The sequence below is a fragment of the Mesoplodon mirus genome (assembly GCF_964341445.2).
Source record: "Mesoplodon mirus genome assembly, chromosome: 9".
Taxonomy (NCBI): domain Eukaryota; kingdom Metazoa; phylum Chordata; class Mammalia; order Artiodactyla; family Ziphiidae; genus Mesoplodon; species Mesoplodon mirus.
Genome location: NC_138985.1, coordinates 18,257,032 through 18,277,559, shown reverse-complemented (window position 1 = coordinate 18,277,559; position 20,528 = coordinate 18,257,032). Strand labels below are relative to the sequence as shown.

At 37.6% G+C, this 20,528-nt stretch overlaps 1 protein-coding gene across 1 annotated transcript in view; it reads left to right on the top strand.

Moving 5' to 3' along the window:
- Nucleotides 1-20,528, top strand: part of FBXL13 (F-box and leucine rich repeat protein 13) — a gene marked incomplete at both ends in the record, with an annotated part of 188,464 nt that overhangs the window by 146,944 nt on the left and 20,992 nt on the right. Inside the window, 2 exon segments of the mRNA XM_082632412.1 lie at nucleotides 17,992-18,031; nucleotides 18,034-18,071. Of these exon segments, the coding sequence (XP_082488538.1) occupies nucleotides 17,992-18,031; nucleotides 18,034-18,071 (78 nt within the window).

The window sequence follows — 20,528 nt, the reverse complement described above, 5'->3', positions numbered from 1 at the left end:
ATTGTCTTCAGCCATTCCTTTTGTGGAGAATAGTGACTAATGTATTACATACATCATCCATGAATAAAAGTTGTTTAGGAAGTTATCTAATAAGCATATTTTACAGAAAGAGGAAAAACATCAATTTTTCTCTTCCAATATAAACAGGATAGGGTTTGTAAGTGAAGGAAATAGCTTATTAATGTGATGGTATTTTAAACTATCTTTAAAATTCTTTAATTTTCTATAACTTTTTCTTAATGTCTAACTCAGTGGGATGTTATCTGTTCTCTACTTACCCCAGAGGATTGTTTGAATATAAGGTTATATCTCCATGTATACAGGAAAATGTTTTCTACTCTAGTTAGGAGAATTCTCATTTGCTGAAGACCACAGGATCCACAGTTAGGGCAGTTCAATCTGTTGCTTAAACTGTTTTAGTCACCACCATACTTGTTTAAAGGAAAAATGAGTCAGAGCAATGTTCCAGACAGTATGCTCAGTCAGAAGTTTAAGAAGACTCTTTCATTTGCCTGATTTTCAAAAGTTTTCGCCATGGGTGCCTACTGTGTAGGCCATCTCCTGGAGTCCCCTCACTAGAATGTGAGATCCATGAGGCTGAGACTTTGTTTTGTTCACTGCTGTTTTCCCAGAACCCTGGGGGTAGTAGACACTCGATAAATACACATTGAATGAAGGAACAAATGCTGAGCTCTAGGGCACCAAATGTGATTAAGATCTGTTCCCTGCAGCTCAGTTTGGAAGGGTGTGACTAATTTAAATATGGTGTAGTGGTAGAGGAAGCAGAGAAAAGGATCTATTAACTCAGTCTGTCTAACATAGAAGCATGCAAATGCATGCTTGTTCAAGGAACTTTATGTAGCTTAGTACTGCTAGAATATACTGTGAAAGGAGATGTCACTGAGGGAATATCATGTTATCCCCAAGGAGCCTGGACTTGAATCAATGGATGATGAAGTAGCATCTAGAAGGGGAGCCACAGTCAGAGTCAGGCTCCCATTTTAGATTATTTGGGTTATTCTCTGGGTGACAGACTGGAGGGGAGACCAGTGGGCGTTACTTCAGTAGTTAAAGAAAGAGATGAGGAGTTCATAAACTAGGTCAGAGGACAGAAGTAGTATGGAAAGAACATATTCAAGACTACTTAGGAGGTAAAATTGAAAGAACTTGATGACTGATTAGGTGTGGAAGATAAGAGCCTGGGGGTGAGGGGGAGGATAAGAATGATTCCAAAATCTGGCTTTGGGCAGATGGAAGTCCTACCTGAAAGAAAGTTAGGTAATGTAGGAAAAGTAACATGTTTTGAGGGAAAGGTGATTTCAGTTTTATCAGACTGAGTTAGAATGTGTGGGATATTCAGGCCAAAGGCTTGGGAGAGAGATCCTGAAGGAAGACTCAGATTTAGGAGTCATCAGCATGGAGGTGTGAATGTGGCCAAGATCCTGAGAGACAGTGTAGAGAGTAAGGAGATATGTGCACCCAGGAAGAACACAATAGAACATCAATATTTAAAGAACGGGAAGAAGATGAATCCATGAAGGATACTAAAGATAGAAGATGAAAAATGTTGTAAGAGAATCAAGTGAGTGTAGTCATGTGTGGAATGTTGAGGGAGAGAGAGAGGCATGGACATATATACAGTACCAAACGTAAGGTAGATAGCTAGTGGGAAGCAGCCGCATAGCACAGGGAGATCAGCTCGGTGCTTTGTGACCACCTGGAGGGGTGCGATAGGGAGGGTGGGAGGGAGGGAGACGCAAGAGGCAAGGGATATGGGAACAGATGTATATGTATGACTGATTCACTTTGTTATAAAGCAGAAACTAATAAAAAAAAACAAAACAAAAATAAAATTGGAGAAAGACCAAAATTTGAAGGAACATTTACCATTAATTAAACAGATGCCTGCCAACTCCTCTGATACCATTTCATGTGCCTGCTCCTCTCATTCTCTTTGCTCCAGCCCCACTGCCACTTTCAAGTTCCTCAAACAAGCCAAATTCTCTCCTACCTCAGGATCTTTATACATATTGTACTTTCTGCTTGGGATGCTCCTCCTCCCATCCTTGTGCTTGAGTAGGTAGATGCTAAGCAAGTAATCCCTGATGTTCCCGACAATAGCTGTAGCATCTTGACATAAGCTGATAATGCCTTTTAAGATATTCTGGATGTAATTTTATAAATACTAAACATTAGGCATGCTATCTGTAGTTATCAGAAAATCACACTCTCACAAGCCTCTTAGATAGCCTCATCCACCAGAGGGCAGACAGCAGAAGCAAGAAGAACTACAATCCTGCAGCCTGTGGAACAAAAACCACATTCACAGAAAGATAGACAAGATGAAAATGCAGAGGGCTATGTACCAGATGAAGGAACAAGATAAAACCCCAGAAAAACAACTAAATGAAATGGAGATAGGCAACCTTCCAGAAAAAGAATTCAGAATAATGATAGTGAAGATGATCCAGGACCTCGGAAAAAGAATGGAGGCAAAGATCAAGCAGATGCAAGAAATGTTTAACAAAGACCTAGAATTAAAGAAAAAACACCTAGAAGATTTAAAGAAAAAACAAACAGAGATGAACAATAAAATAACTGAAATGAAAAATACACTAGAAAGAATCAGTAGCAGAATAACTGAGGCAGAAGAATGGATAAGTGACCTGGAAGACAGAATGGTGGAATTCACTGCCACGGAACAGAATAAAGAAAAAAGAATGAAAAGAAATGAGGATAGCCTAAGAGACCTCTGGGACAACATTAAACACAATAACATTCGCATTATATGCGTCCCAGAAGGAGAAGAGAGAGAGAAAGACCCGAGAAAATATTTCCCATGTTAGGGAAGTCGAAAACTTCCCTAACAGGAAAAGGAAATAGCCATCCAAGTCCAGGAAGTGCAGAGAGTCCGAGGCAGGTTAAACCCAAGGAGAAACACATCAAGACACACAGTAATCAATTTGGCAAAAATTAAAGACAAAGAAAAATTACTGAAAGCAGCAAGGGAAAAATGACAAATAACATACAAGGGAACTCCCATAACCTTAACAGCTGATTTCTCACCAGAAACTCTACAAGCCAGAAGGGAGTGGCATGACATATTCAAAGTGAGGAGAGGGAAGAAGCTACAACCAAGATTACTCTACCCAGCAAGGATCTCATTCAGATTTGATGGAGAAATCAAAAGCTTTACAGGCAAGCAAAAGCTAAGAGAATTCAGCACCACCAAACCAGCTCTACAACAATTGCTAAAGGAACTTCTCTAAGTGGGAAATACAAGAGAAGAAAAGGACCTACAAAAACAAACCCCAAACAATTAAGAAAATGGTAATAGGAACATACATATCAATAAGTACCTTAAGAGTGAACGAATTAAATGCTCCAACCAAAGGACACAGGCTCGCTGAATGCATACAAAAACAAGACTCATACATATGCTGTCTACAAGAGACCTACTTCAGACCTAGGGACACATACAGACTGAAAGTGAGGAGATGGAAAAAGATATTCCTTGCAAAACAGAAATCAAAAGAACGCTGGAGTACCAATACTCATATCAGATAAAACAGACTTTAAAATAAAGAATGTTACAAGAGACAAGGAAGGACACTACACAATGATCAAGGGATCAATCCAAGAAAAGATATAACAATTATAAATATATATGCACCCAGCATAGGAACACCTCAATGCATAAGGTAACTGCTAACAGCTATAAAAGAGGAAATCAACAGTAACACAATAATAGTGGGGGACTTTAACACCTCACTTACACTAATGGACAGATTGTCCAAACAGAGAATTAATAAGGAAACACAAACTTTAAATGACACAATAGACCAGATAGATTTAATTGATATTTATAGGACATTCCATCCCAAAACAGCAGATTACACTTTCTTCTCAAGTGCACATGGAACATTCTCCAAGAAAGATCAAATCTTGGGTCACAAATCAAGCCTCAGTAAATTTAAGAAAATTGAAATCATATCAAGCATCTTTTCTGACCACAACACTATGAAATTAGAAATCAATTACAGGGAAAAAAAACATTAAAAACATAAACACATGGAGGCTAAACAGCACATTACTGAATAACCAAGAGATCACTGAAGAAATCAAGGAGAACATCAAAAAATACCTAGAGACAAATGACAATGAAAACACAACGATCCAAAACCTATGGGATGCAGCAAAAGCAGTTGTAAGAGGGAATTTTATAGCAATACAAGCCTACCTCAAGAAACAACAAATATCTCAAATAAACAATCTAACCTTATATCTAAAGGAACTAGAGAAAGAGGAACAAACAAAACCCAAAGTTAGCAGAAGGAAAGAAATCATAAAGATCAGAGCATAAATAAATGAAATAGAAAAAGAGAACACAAGAGCAAAGATCAATAAAACTAAAAGCTGGTTCTTTGAGAAGATAAACAAAATTGATAAACCATTAGCCATACCCATCGAGAAAACGAGGGAGAGGACTCAAATCAATAAAATTAGAAATGAAAAAGGAGAAGTAACAACAGACACCACAGAAATACAAAGCATGCTAAGAGATTACTACAAGCAACTCTATGCCAATAAAATGGACAACCTGGAAGAAATGGACAAATTCTTAGAAAGGTATAACCTTCCAAGACTGAACCAGGAAGAAATAGAAAATATGAACAGACAAATCACAAGTAATGAAATTGAAACTGTGATTTAAAATCTTCCAACAAACAAAAGTTCAGGACCAGATGGCTTCACAAGTGAATTCTATCAAACATTTAGAGAAGAGCTAACACCCATCCTTCTCAAACTCTTCCAAAAAATCGCAGAAGGAACACCCCCAAACTCATTCTATGAGGCCACCATCACCCTGATACCAAAACCAGACAAAGATACTACAAAAAAAAATTATAGACCAATATCACCCACGAATATAGATGCAAAAATCCTCAACAAAATACTAGCAAACAGAATCCAGCAACACATTAAAAGGATCATACACCATGATCAAGTAGGATTTATCCCAGGGATGCAAGGATTCTTCAATATATGCAAATCAATCAATGTGATACACCACATTAACAAACTGAAGAATAAAAACCATAGGATCATCTCAATAGATGCAGAAAAAGCTTTCAACAAAATTCAACATCTATTTATGACAAAAACTCTCCAGAAAGTGGGCATAGAGGGAACTTACCTCAACATAATAAAGGCCATATACAACAAACCCACAGCAAACATCATTCTCAATGGTGAAAAACTGAAAGCATTTCCTCTAAGATCAGGAACAAGACAAGGATGTCCACTCTCACCACTATTATTCAACATAGTTTTGGAAGTCCTAGCCATGGCAATCAGAGAAGAAAAAGAAATAAAAGGAATACAAATTGGAAAAGAAGAAGTAAAACTGTCACTGTTTGCAGATGACATGATACTATACATAGAGAATCCTAAAGATGCCACCAGAAAACTACTAGAGCTAATCAGTGAATTTGGTAAAGTTGCAGGATACAAAGTTAATGCACAGAAATCTCTTGCACTCCTATACACTAATGGTGCAAAATCTGAAAGTGAAATCAAGGAAACACTCCCATTTACCACTGCAACAAAAAGAATAAAATGCCTAGGAATAAACCTACCGAGGGAGACAAAAGACCTGTATTCAGAAGACTATAAGACACTGATGAGAGAAATTAAAGATGATACCAACAGATGGAGAGATATACCATGCTCTTGGATTGGAAGAATCAACAGTGTGAAAATGACTGTACTACCCAAAGCAATCTACAGATTCAATGCAATCCCTATCAAGTTACCAATGGCATTTTTTACAGAACTAGAACAAAAAATCATAAAATTTGTATGGAGACACAAAAGACCCCAAATAGCCAAAGCAGTCTTGAGGGAAAAAAACGGAGCTGGAGGAATCAGACTCCCTGACTTCAGACTATATACAAAGCTACAGTAATAAAGACAATATGGTACTGACACAAAAACAGAAATACAGATCAATAGGAATAGGACAGAAAGCCCAGAGATAAACCCACGAACCTATGTTCAACTAATCTCTGACAAAGGAGGCAAGGTTATACAATGGAGAAAGGACAGTCTCTTCAATAAGTGGTGCTGGGAAAACTGGACAGCTACATGTAAAGGAATGAAATTAGAACACTTCCTATCACCGTACACAAAAATAAACTCAAAATGGATTCGAGATCTATATGTAAGACCGACACTGTAAAATTCTTAGAGGAAAACATAGGAAGAATGGATAACTCTTTGACATAAATCACAGCAAGATCTTTTTTGATCCACCTCCTAGAGTAATGGAAATAAAAACAAAAATAAACAAATGGGACCTAATGAAACTTAAAAGCTTTTGCACAGCAAAGGAAACTACAAACAAGATGAAAAGACAACCCACAGAATGGGAGAAAATATTTGTAAACGAATCAATGGACTAAGGATTAATCTCCAAAATATATAAACAGCTCATGCAGCTCAATATTAAAAAAACAAACAACCCAATCCAAAAATGGGCAGAAGACCTAAATAGACATTTCTCCAAAGAAGATATACAGATGGCCAAGAGGCACATGAAAAGCTGCTCAACATGACTAATTACTAGAGAAATGCAAATCAAAACTACAATGAGGTATCACTTCACACCAGTTAGAATGGGCATCATCAGAAAATCTACAAACAACAAATGCTGGAAAGGGTGTGGAGAAAAGGGAACTCTCTTGCACTGTTGGTGGGAATGTAAATTGATACAGCCACTATGGAGAATAGTATGGAGGTTCATTAAAAAACTAAAAATAGAATGACCATATGACCCAGCAATCCCACTACTGGGCATATACCCAGAGAAAACCATAATTCAAAAAGACACATGCACCCCAATGTTCATTGCAGCACTATTTACAATAGCCAGGTCATGGAAGCAACCTAAATGCCCATCGACAGACAAATGGATAAAGACAATGTGGTACATATATACAATGGAATATTACTCAGCCATAAAAAGGAACGAAATTGAGTCATTTGTTCCACATATATGCGGAACCTAGAAAAATGGTATAGATGAACCGGTTTGCAGGGCAGAAATTGAGACACAGATATAGAGAACAAACGTATGGACACCAAGGGGGGAAAGTGGCAGGGGGGATGGTGGTGGTGGTGTGATGAATTGGGAGATTGGGATTGACATGTATACACTAATATGTATAAAATCGATAACTAATAAGAACCTGCTGTATAAAAAAATTAATTAAATAAAATTTTTTAAAAATCACACTCAACCTACGTCATTTCAATGCAATATCAATAGGTTTTATTTTATTGATGCATTCTCTCTTTAAGAAAACATAAATCACATGGTGAGATTAATTACTTTAGATGGTTTCCTAAATAAGTAAGCGTTCTTTAGTTCCTAATATATTGTATCTTATCTCTGCCACATTACAGCATAGCCCCCTAGAGGGGTGTTATGCTTTTAGATGGCCTCATTTGGGTAGCACCCAAATTATTTTCAAATTGAACTGCAAAACAAACAAAAAAACCCAGTAATCCTAACTGACTATTGGCGTGTGGTTTCCATCTTAATTTTAATTGTATATGTTATAAGGTCATTTAGTTTCAGATATTTCTAGCCAAAAAAAAAAAAAGAAGCCAATGTGAGAACTTTAACAATATCTCCTATATCTGTCCCCTGCCTCCTCTCCAACCTGGCTGCCACTGCCATAGTTCAAGCACCATTTCTCCTTACTAACCTCTTGCCTTAAGTATCACTGTCCTCAAATCTGTTCTCCACTGTGCTGTGGTGTGATCTTCCAGCATGCAAATCTGAGCCCTTCACTTCCTTGCTCAGACTTCTTCAGGAGCTCTACGTTGCTCTCAGCATAAAGTCTAAATAGTCTAGTGTGGAGAGCCAAGTCCTTCCTGAAGTGGTTCCTGCCTACTTGTGCAGCCTCACTTCCAGATGACTCCCACCTTTCATCTTTGCTCCAGAGACATAGAACTGACTCTCCTACAGCTCCGCAAACACGTCATGCTCTCCTTGCCTTCCCATTTCTGTGAGTTAATCTCTCTGTCTGAAACAGCCTTTCTTCTTGTCCACCTAGTAAATTCTTGCTTATTCCTCAAGTTTCAGCTGTGTGAAGCTCTTCTGGAATTCCTGGGCAGGCTTAGGATCTACCTACCTTGTGCTTCTGCTGTACTTTATAATGCCTCCAATAAAGCAATCAGCTCAATATATTTTAATATTTTTTCCATGTCTGTCTCCTTACAAATTGTAAGTTTCTTGAGGGTAGAGGCTGGATCATCCTATCTTTGGGATGCCCAGCATAATGCTTAGTACATAGAGGCGTGTAAAATATTTGATCAGTGAGTCAGTGAGTGAGGGAATGAATGGATCTGGTACCATTTCCTTCCTATAAACCAAACACTTAGACTTTTAAAAATTCCACATTTTCTTAGCTATGATCTGAGCTGGAGTGGGAAAGCTTACAGTTGCATGTCTTAATCTGATGATATGCTTTCAAGAGACCACCCATCTGCATGGAACACACATACAAATAAAGCCTGAGGTTTAGTGCAGCACAACCCCTAAAGGAGGAAGCACATGAAATCACTTGAGATTTAAGAAATAGAAAGAATGGGAGTTAAAAGAAAGCAGAATAACTCAGAGACAAATGGATTTGCCTTGGATTAAAAACAAAAAACACATTAGAAGTCTGCCTTACTGAACTTTTTCATATGAAGCTGGACCTCTCCTTAGTCCATTCCAGGACCTTCTTCCCAGCCAGTGGCCTTATATGAGTCTGCTGGTTCCATCACTAGCAATAGTGGTTTTCCTCATAGAAGTTCCAGTCAATTTTCTCCTGTTTCCAGCAAAATGCCTACTAAAATCATTGCAAAAAGAAGTGACCAACCTGAGCTTGTTTTTTCCCTCAAGGAGAAGATCTGGTTGATATAACTTTCCTCTCAACCTCCATCAGGTAGGAGGCAAGTAGACTCAAGGTGACTTGTTCTATTTCCAGGTAACAGAGATGCTTATTTTCCTTCCCTCCATAAACATATAGAGGACCAATTTCTGTGTATTGACCAAAGCCTGCTTTCCTTTAGACTTGTAGGTTGGTAAATTAGGGTGGAAAGGTTGACACGTTTTAAAAAGAAGTATGATACAAAATTCATACTAATAATCAAGTAAGTAAAAATAAATAAAAATAATTAAGAAGAAAAGGTAAATTATTTTTATAAAATTGTAATTGCTAACCAGAGTATAAAAGGGAAGATCTCTTGTGAGGTTAAGATACATTTTCATGGACACTGTACAAGATAGCATTATCAATGATTTTAGAAAGAGGATGTGTTAATTGAGATAAAACATATTTCCGATAAAAGTTTTGTTCTTTACTCCTAAGAGAATGTGGTAGGCAACACCAAACAGAGCGAATCTTTCAGAAAGAAACATTATATAAATGTAAAACTGATTCACACAATTACAAAGGGAACTAGCTCTCATCCAAGTATTCTGAGAGTATGCCAGCAAGATAAGGGAAAACTGGGTCCATAAAAATAATTTTATAGACTACTCATTCATTCACAAATACTTATTCATTGTCAACTGTGTGTCAAATGTTATGCAAGGTTATAGGAGTACTAAACTTACACAGTCCTGGTCTCAAGGTACAGCTTAGTGGCAAAACAACAACAACAAGAGTAACAACATTACATGGCTAAAAGTTACTAAAAGCATGAGTTCAGAGTGTGGCTTCACATCCTTCCCGGTGTCACAACACTATGAGAGTTCAGGCAAGTTACTCTGTGCCTCCATTACCCTCTCTTTAAAACAGTTATTATAGTATTACTTTCCTCATAGTGTCGTGAGGATTTGTAAACTGCTTAACGTAAGTGTCTGGCACACGGTAAACACTCGATGCATCTTAGCACTAATTTATTGGAATTATGACATAATGAGGTATATCTGCTGTTATGGAGATATGTGCACTGCACTGCATCTTGGCAGCATGGATGAGTTGGAAAGTGACTGCTTTTGTCTCTGTTGTCTCTGTGGAGGAGTCAGGAGATGCTCTTCAGCTTTTGAGGTGCAGCTAAGAGCTTCAGTAGGTGTTTGTGAGGTAAAGAAGAGAAGGGCATTCTCAATGTAGGAAGAAGCAGGGGGGAAGGCACAGAGACATGACAGAGGGTTATATGTTGGGGGATCCACAGGTGACTTTGTATTGTCATAGCATGGCCTGAGAAGACAGAGGATGTGGCAGGATATGAGGATGGAGAAAGAGGTGGAGGGCAGAATGCGTATGGCCTCGCAAAGCGGTTCAGACTGTGCTATATGCAGTGGGAGCCACTGAAGAACTCTGAGTAGGACTCATACAGATTTGTGTACACAGACATAACAGTAAGGGGGTTCTATTTAAGAATGGGAAAGGTATTGCAATGACACTAGAAAGAATGAGGTTTTGATCATGGTGGCAGATGAGGCATGCATAAGAGATTTTTAGGAGGTAGTATAGGTAGGGTGGGCTTGGTGATTGATTGGATATGGGGAGCAGTGGTGAGAGGAGTAGACACAGATAATATCCAGGTTTTTATTTGGTCAGTTGTGGACATGGTGGTACCATTAACCAGGCAAAGAATCCTAAGAAAAGGATTAGGACTTGGACACAAGATGCTGAATTCCATTTCAACATGTTTCAATCCAGTACCAGGACACACCTCTCCTGACTAAGAGCTCATTTGGTCCTGGTTGACAAAAAAGACAGACACCCATTTGACTTCAGAATCTTCCCTTTTGTTTTGTTTCTCAGTATGTTTGACAAGGAATCATAAGCATTCCATATATTACAATTTAAGCATTACTGAAAGCAGAAAATTTACACAAAAGATATTCAACAACACCTTCTAACTGTATCCCCTCTATCACAACAACTTATATCCCATTTTACCCTCAAAAAAAAAAAAAGCAGCAAGAAAGGAGGCTTCTTATGTTTGCTGTTAGGGACCTTTTGTTCTTTTTAGATTTCTCATGATCTACACCCCCAATAATTACATCAAAGTACTCAGTCATCCTAGACTCCTGGGTACCTCATTCCATCTTATTTCATAGAATGTATTTTCCAACAGCCTATATTCAAATATTAAATATCCTCAATTGTATAGATTATATTTATAGATTTCTCAGTTAATTTCCCCCCTATATTTGTTTATATTTGTGATTGTATTTTATCTTATGTGAATTTTGTTTATGTTCTTTAGTCATTTATATATTGAGGGGTCTCAATATTCCTGCCAATTTGTATGAACTCCTTATAATAATGTAGTTATTAATCATTTGTCATATTTTCATATTTTCTCCATACTTTACAATGGCTTATGTCATGACTATGGAAGAGAGGTTTGTTTTAGTGTTTTAATATTGAAAGCCTACAAGCTGCTGCTTATAAAGAGTATTCAAGAAAAAATGAATTAAAAGTTGGACAAACTATGCAATCTTATGTAATTTTATACAGATTTTTTCAAGAGACTTTCTTTAGTCATATGCAGAACAGATTATAAAATTTATTTATGCTTATTTACTGTTCTGGTGTGCCTGTATTAAAGTGTTGACAGTTTCCAAACTGAAATATACCATAAAGAAGGATGGTTTGTGGCTATCAGATAAACTACATTGTATTTTATTCTGAAGTTAGTATTCCATAATGCCTAGACCATCTTCCAGACTTTTTCTAAAAGCACAGACTCTCAGAAGAAAAGCCACGTGCAAGTTGTAAAGACTAAATCTTTCAGATTGTGAAGCCGATTAACAAGGTTTCCTCAACAATATATAAAACTTGTTTTTTAATTATGACCAAATATTTAGTCTTATAACAGGGCGAAATACTGATGTTTTTATTTTCCTCAGTGTGTCATCTTTTGCCAACAAACAACATAATTACACCAAGCAAAACAGTAACTCCATTTTGTAAATGCACTTAACAGGAGTTTGGGAAAATTAAAAGACTGTTGCCTGTTAGAATGGCTATTACCAAACAGATAAGAAATAACAAGTGTTGGGGCTTCCCTGGTGGCGCAGTGGTTGAGAGTCCGCCTGCCGATGCAGGGGACACGGGTTCGTGCCCCGATCCCGGAAGATCCCACATGCCGCGGAGCGGCTGGGCCCGCGAGCCATGGCCGTGGAGCCTGTGTGTCCGGAGCCTGTGCTCCGCAACGGGAGAGGCCACAGCAGTGAGAGGCCCGCGTACAGCAAAAAAAAAAAAAAAAAAAAAAAAAGAAATAACAAGTGTTTGTGAGAATGTGGAGAAATGGGACTGCTTGTGCACTGTTGGTAGGAATGTAAATTGGTGCAGCCGCTGTGGAAAACAGTATGAGGGTTCCTCAAAAAATCAAAAATAGAACTACCATATGATCTAGCATCTCCAAAGGAAATGAAAACATTAATCTAGAAAGATATATGTAACCCCCCTGTTCATTGCAGCATTATTTACAATAGCCAAGACATGGGAACAACCAAAGTGTCCACTGATGATGACTGGGTAAAGAAAATGTGGTGTATATATATATTCAGCCATAAAAAAGAAGGAAATCTTGCCATTTGTGACAACATGGATGGACCTTGAGGGCACAATGCCAAGTGAAAAAAGTCAGACACAGAGGGATAAATACTGAAGGATCTCATTTATATGTGGAATCTAAAAAAAAACAAACAAAAACCTCATAGACACATAGAAGAGATTGGTAATTGGTAGAGGTGGAGTTGGGGGGTGTGGGCAAAATGGGTGAAGGGGGCTAAAAGGTACAAACTTCTAGTTATAAAATAAAGAAGTCATGGGGTGTAAAGTACAGCATGGTGACTACAGTTAATAATAATGTATTGTATATCTGAAAGTTGCTAAGAGAGATCTTAGAAGTTCTCATCACAAGAAAAAAAAATTGTAACTATATATGTTGACAGATGTTAATCAGGCTTATTGTGACGGTCATTTCACGATATATACAAATACTGAATCACTATATGTACACCTAAAACTAATATAATGTTGTATGTTAATTATATCTTAATAAAAAAGACTGTTAATAGGTAACACAACAAATTAACTGGGACAGCTAGTTGTTATGTCTAAAATAATCTTTGGTTCAAAGTACCTCTCAAATTATTCAGCAGGAAATAAGAGAGAGTGATGGGAAAAAAGGTTTAAATAAATAACAGATTCTAAATTTAGAAGGAAGGATAGAATCAGAAAACTCAGCATTTTGCAACTTTCAACAAAATAACTGATTTCGGCAAGGATCATCAATTAACGCTCAAATCATTGACTGAAACGTTGTTGGGAAACAGGGAATTCATGTGGTCTCAAAGGATCACATCTTGGATTATTTATTAAATAAACAGGAAAAATACAGTTCTAATGAAACTGCACCTAGGTAGTAGTTTTACAGAAAATGTTTACCTAGAATCTAATCATAAGGAACAGTCAGACAAATCCAGAATGTGGGACATTTTATGTAATGGCTGGCCTGGGATCTTGAAAGACAACATTTAAAGAAAAAAAAAAAAAAAGGCTAAAGAGACATGCAACCAAATGCAACGTGTGAACTCTGAGGACTGGATAAAAAGCAAATTTGAATATTGACTCTATATTATATACTAGGGTAGTACTGTTAATCTTCAGTATCATATTACATATACGTAATCCTATATAGTTACATAGGAAAATGTCCTTATTCCTAGGAAGATGCATATAGAATATTCAGAGGTAAAGCATCATGATAGCTGAAACTTATTTTCATTTGGTTCACACTACACATATGAATTTTAAAAATATATATTATATATACATATAAAACTCTATTCACACATAAAAGTAAAACTATCACAGCAATTAAGCAAAATGTGGCGAAGTATTTATAATTGGTGAATTTAGGTAAAGGATATATAAGTGTTCATTATACCATTCTTTGAACCTGGCTGTAGATTTGAATATTTTCAAAATAAAGAGTTGGGGGAAGTATGTTTGATGTTTATGTTGGTAATATTCTAAGCTTGGCGTAGTATGACTCAGTCATATAGTAAGTACACACAGACACACATACCATTCCAATATTTGGTAACTCGTTCATTGCTGATGTCTATCTACATCAGCTAAACAATTCCAGATGTAAAATTGGGGGAAAAAAAGAATAGCTTTCAAAGTATTTGTTTGCTCCCAACTATCTGGTGTACGTCTATCTGTTCCTGGCAGCATGCAGTGTTCCCACCCACTACTCCCAGTGACCCCAGTCTGAACTATTTTCCAAACAACTCACACTTTCCAAATGAAGCCTTTGTTCATGCTGCTTCCAGTGTTTCATGCTTGAAACACTGTTCCTATTCCTTTGTCAAAATCTTACCCAGACTTTAAGGCTTAATTCAGATTCTTCTTCCTCTGTGAAAGTCTCTTCTAGACCGTCACCTATTCCTTCCAACTAAAAGCAATCACCCCCTGCCCTGTGATCTCTATACCTCTTTTGAAACACATCCTCATTCTTTTGGCATTATTGTCACTTATTCCCTAAAGAGGGAAAGTTTTGTTTAACAATGTTGCATAGGATAAAATCCACATTCCAGAATAATGTACGAGGCTCTCATGGCTTGGTGCCTGCTTCCTTCTGAGTCTTCAGTCTTGACACTCCCTTCAATGGACCAGAGCTACAATATAAGCCAATTTTTCACTAGGGACGCCTGGACCCCTAAGATCCAGGTCTCTCAATTCCATGGCCTATGAAGGAGCCAAGTGCTCCCCAGGATTCCTATGAATTCCTAGAGCTTCGCATTCTCATACAACCTGCAATGCTAGTGACTTCTCCAGGCTACCACACCATCTGCTTTCCTTTGCATTTTACCTGATTACAAAATTTAGCCCCTTCTAAATTTTGGGAAAATAAACCAGAACCTTTCCTGCAAAGCATTCGTGAGTTTGGCTGACGTCTGAGGGAGATGAAGGAGGATTTACATTTTCATGATGCTACAACTCCCCTGAAAATTTAAGTACCCACCTGCTCTTTGCCCCACTGAGGCCCAGTCACTCCATCTGGTTGGCTCCTCTGTGCTTCTTTCTTTGTCTTGTCCTCCCACTTTCCTCTTTTTATCCCTCCCAGAAGTAAAAGCTTGGCACAGCCAACCCCCAGGACTTCTCCCCCGCAAGCACTTAACAAGGTATTAAACAAAACAAAACAAAAACAAAACCCTGCAGTTTCTTCCTTAAGAGAAATTCTTAGATCAGCTTTTCAGATTTTTTAAAAATCCATGTAAATCTAATCATGCCATGCTATATAGTTCCATACACATGCCATACTATTTCATACCTCAATGCTTTTGCACATTCTGTTCCTTCAGCCTGGAATGTCCTTCCCTTTGTAGCTTTCTTGGCAATTTACACTTCCCCACTCACGACTCTCCTCCATGCAGTCTCCTCTAATCCAAAGTAGTGCCCTCATCTTTCCTCTTTGGTTCGACCACTGTGCCCAGTATTTACCTTTCACAGGGTTGTAATGATCTAGTGTACATGTCTGTCTTTAATGCCGGACTATGGGCTCCTTGACAGTAAACACTGCACCTCATTGACCTTTATACTCCCAGCTTCTATCCCAGAGCCTGAACAATATAATACATGCTAAATAAATATTTATTGAATGGGGGCCTCCCTGGTGGCGCAGTGGTTGAGAGTCCGCCTGCCGATGCAGGGGATACGGGTTCGTGCCCCGGTCTGGGAGGATCCCATATGCCGCGGAGCGGCTGGGCCCGTGAGCCGTGGCCGCTGAGCCTGCGTGTCCGGAGCCTGTGCTCCGCAACGGGAGAGGCCACAACAGTGAGAGGCCCGCATACCGCAAAAAAAAAAAAAAAAAAAAAAAAAAATTTATTGAATGATGAATTAAGAATGAATGAATTTTACCTAGACCTGAGATTTAAGACTCTTTAAGGTATAAAGAAAGACTGTAAAATGTTGGAACCATCACTTGCTTCACCTTCTAATTTGGAGCATTTATAAGCTTCAAAATGCTAAGGCATCTTATTATCTGTCCTTTTAATTATAGCCATCCTAGTAGGTATGTAGTATTTAGTATCTCACTGTGGTTTTGATTTGTATTTACTTAATGGCTAATGATATTTAACTAATTAAATTTTGAGGCCATACATTTTAATGAACAACCACAGTGATGAAATGTGGCACTCCATTTTAATACTAATTAATAATATTTTAAAATAATTTTGAACAAAATGGTAAAGATATTATAGTCTGTTAAATGTCATACTTAGCAAGTATACTTCATTACAGCTCATCTTTAAAAAATTCTAACATGGCTACATAGACAAAAAAAAGTGAAAACTTCAGAGAAACTATTCAGAGATAGTTTCATAAGACAAATTCCACATAGAATAATAAAACATATTTAGCTATTATCAAGTACAGTGCAAAGAGGAAAACTTTGCATCTCTTACTTGATATTTTTGTTCAAACAATTTAGTTTCTGTTGGGGTAGTATCTAAACTCCAATTCTTCTAACATGAATAAAACAGCATCCACATCTGGAACCCAGACCACGTGTGATGGCTTCACAGGGTTTGACCATTCTTTGTTTTGAAATAAGGAGACAGAAAACATAATGTGCTCCTAGCAAAAGAATCCACATTTGCAATAAAATTAAAAGAATAAACGGAGTGATTTTATTTTTGTGTGGTATACAGGACTGTTAAATGAAATTAGAAACTGCAATTTAAACAGTGACTTCAATGAAGCAGAATTTCAAGCACTTTTCTCCTTGATCTGGCTTTTGTTTTTGGAAAATGAAAGGGCCTAATATGTACATCAGTGAAAAAAGCGGGATATAATATTTGCAGGACCCATTTTCAATTACAATCCAAATGTGGTTTTTACGATCAATAAAATGTAAACCAGTCCTGCAAATAAAATGTAAAAAGGGCAGGGCTTCCCTGGTGGCGCAGTGGTTGAGAGTCCGCCTGCCGATGCAGGGGACATGGGTTCGTGCCCCGGTCCAGGAGGATCCCACATGCCGCGGAGCGGCTGGGCCCGTGAGCCATGGCCGCTGAGTCTGCGCGTCTGGAGCCTGTGCTCCGCAACGGGAGAGGCCACAACAGTGAGAGGCCCGCGAACCACAAAAAAAAATAAAAATAAAAAAAGTAAAAAGGACAAATCATATACCATTTCTGGCATTTTCCCTGCCAGCCAGCTCTGGGACCATAGAATGAGGAAAATGCTCTAGGAAGCATATCTAACAGAAATTGAAAAGTAATATGATCCTGAATGCAAAACAGGAGGATGGCATCTATAATGCACATTAGTCAGTTCCTTATCTGAATGTTGTGCCAGTTTAGGGCGGTAAGGTATGGAGAAATGGGCCAGCAAAACCACACATAAAAAAATGAAGGGCTAAAAGTACAATCTATTTTTTTTTAATAAAAAGAAACAAAGCTTTTAGCCTGAAAAAAGAAGTGAGCTATTGATGAATGATTATCTGTCTATAGGCCTTTATATAAAGATGTTTCTTCTCCCTCCAAGCAGTTAAACATAATAAAATGAGCTAAAGATTTTCAGATGTTTAGGCTAGGCATAAAAAAGAATTTATTGATAAATAGATTCATTAGCCACATGAAGTGTCTTCAAAACAAAGCTGTAAGCTTAGGGGTCTTTAAGGTTTCTTTATATTGATTCGTATAACATTTACCTGGAAACAGAAGGCAAGATAAGAAGTTTCCTGGCTCTGGGATTTCTAATACTTTTTGTAAAACATTAGAGACAACCTGAAAATTTTATTTAACAATATTGTCTAACCAAAGTGATTTTATGATTTGTTACAGAAGCTAAGAAGACAGAAGCTAAATTTTTTTAGTTTGCATAATTGTTACCTTATTGGAAATATACCTTCCATACTAAATTATAATCATCAAATAATCTTTATATTAAACATTTTTAGGGTTTGATGACACTTTCCAGGCATAAAAAATTAAAGGAACTTTCTCTGAGTGTGATAAAATCACCGATATTGGAATTCAGGTAAGATAATTACAGTTTTTTGTTAAAGAATTAAGATAGAAAATTAAGCACAAATCAAATAATCTTTGTAGGTAACAACAGAAAAAAGAGATGGATTGGAACTGTAACAATACGTATGTGATCTCGGTTGAGCCAAGATCAACATCTGCCAATAGTCAGGTCTCCACAGCCCAAGGTGACTGAGAGGTTTGCTTTCCCACTTTTCTTGTCTACTCTCTCCCTTCCAGATGTCAGACTTACAGGATAACTAGGGATAGGTTGACATTTTACTTGTAGAATGATAAACTGCAATGTGGTAAAAGTCTTCTCATATAATGGAAGTGTTCTGTAGATAATCTGTGTTATATCATCTAACCATAAAAATTGGGGGACTTTGAAAACCTATACCAGGTACTTAACAATTAGGGACTTAAGTTACTCAAACATAGTTGGTAGCATAGTTTACCCGGATGGAAAGCGTGAGATAAGTAACTGGATAGGATAAATGATTATGTGCTCAAATGGTACTTTAAGAACTCATGAGAAGCACATTTCCTAGACCTGGTGTTGAGTGATATATAGGAAGTCATAAAGTGGCTATTGTGAGTAAGCCACATGTAATGTTTATCACAACATTAAGCAACTCAATTTGCTGTTAAAAGAAGAAAAGTTGCAATCATATGTCACACATGTATTGAACTAGGGCAAAATCTGGTTACTTATTAGTAAAATAATGGATGATAACATTCTTAAAGGGAACCAATAATCTAGGGATGCGGAAACTGTTAAATGCATCAGAAACTCCATTTAAAGTATCCTGAGAGTTCAAAACCCCAAGCATTTATGAAAATCTGGGGCTAAACTCAGAAAAAAAAATTTTTTTAATAGAAACCCTTATTGAGGTAAAAGGATTTATCTCACATGTGGAAAGATACTGCAAATGATAGCTGAGAAGTCCACCAGAGCATGGCAGACTTGAAGTTAAGCTCTCTTCCATGAATTTGAAATGGACTTTGCAAGTTCTAACATTACTAATAGGAGAATGTTAAAATATTATATGAACTGGTGGGCTATAGAGAGGGCCAGGCCAAACGGTGCCCTAGACTTCAGCATAGAATTCTAGTGTTCTGAAGCTCAAGGAATCTTAGAACCATTTAAACCACTCTGTAATTTTACAAGTGAGGAAACTATGGCCCAGAGGTCTTAAATGATTAGTCCAAAGTCCTATGCCATCTCAGCAAACTAATCTAACTCATCTAGTTTTACAGAAACGAAGAGTAGAAGTAGAGAACTGCTGTTCTAAATGGTTGATTGGCAACATGACAGTGGGAAAAATTGTTTTCAAATGATTTTTGCTGTATTTCACTGCATCTGGACAATGTAATGGTACTTAAGAGGAAAATGTAACACCATTAAGAAGTCTCCTTTTAGAGGCATTAGTGTCAAGCAATGTCAATTTCCCCCAGTTTCAGACCCTGGTTCCAAAGGTTCTAGCAGGTTCCTAAGAAATCTACCTAGTAGTACATTCAATTGTATAAAGAGTTAAAAAGAACGAACACTAGCTTTCAAAACAAAGATCCCAGAGAGGACTAACAACTTGCATATAGGACAAGATTGTAACTCTACAATAACAAAAGGGGTTATAATGCATGTAACCCACTAGAAGAAAAAGTCAAGAGGTTCCTGTAAGGCTAAACCATGGTTTACGTATTGCAGTTCATTTAAGGATTAAACATGCATTTACCTAAAACTTTATCCATGAATATGATCTAGTCAGGCTTTCAAAAGGTCTCTGACAAAGTGATAGAATAAAGTTTATTAAAATAAAATGGTTAAGTGTTAACATTTCTAATACTGGGTTATATTTCTTATATGGTGATCAGTCACATTTGATCAACAACTACAAATCATTCAGAAGTATTAAAAGCTACCATGGTGATGACATACATGGCCTCTTAATAGCCATCACTTATTAATTTTAAGATGCTTCTTTGGATGAGAGAGAGGGTTGACCAAAGTCTGAGGCTACGTATCAGGAAGCCAGTGCTTTCTGCCATTTATCTTTGAGTCTACAGGTTCCAGGCCTTTTTATTTACATTCTTTGGAGCCTGAAAAATCATACTATTTTTAGGTGCTCTGAGATTTTAGATTAAAGCGTTTACCCATATGCTAAGAATATGATCATACAGCTGAGTTTGGCCTAGTTTTAAAAAATGTAAACTTTTGGGGCTTCCCTGGTGGCGCAGTGGTTGAGAGTCTGCCTGCCGATGCAGGGGACGCGGATTCGTGCTCCGGTTCGGGAAGATCCCACATGCCGCGGAGCGGCTGGGCCCGTGAGTGAGCCATGGCCGCTGAGCCTGCGTGTCCGGAGCCTGTGCTCCGCAACGGGAGAGGCCACAGCAGTGAGAGGCCCACGTATCGCAAAAAAAAAAAAAAAAAAAAAAAGTAACCTTTTAAAAACTGGTATGTATTGATTTT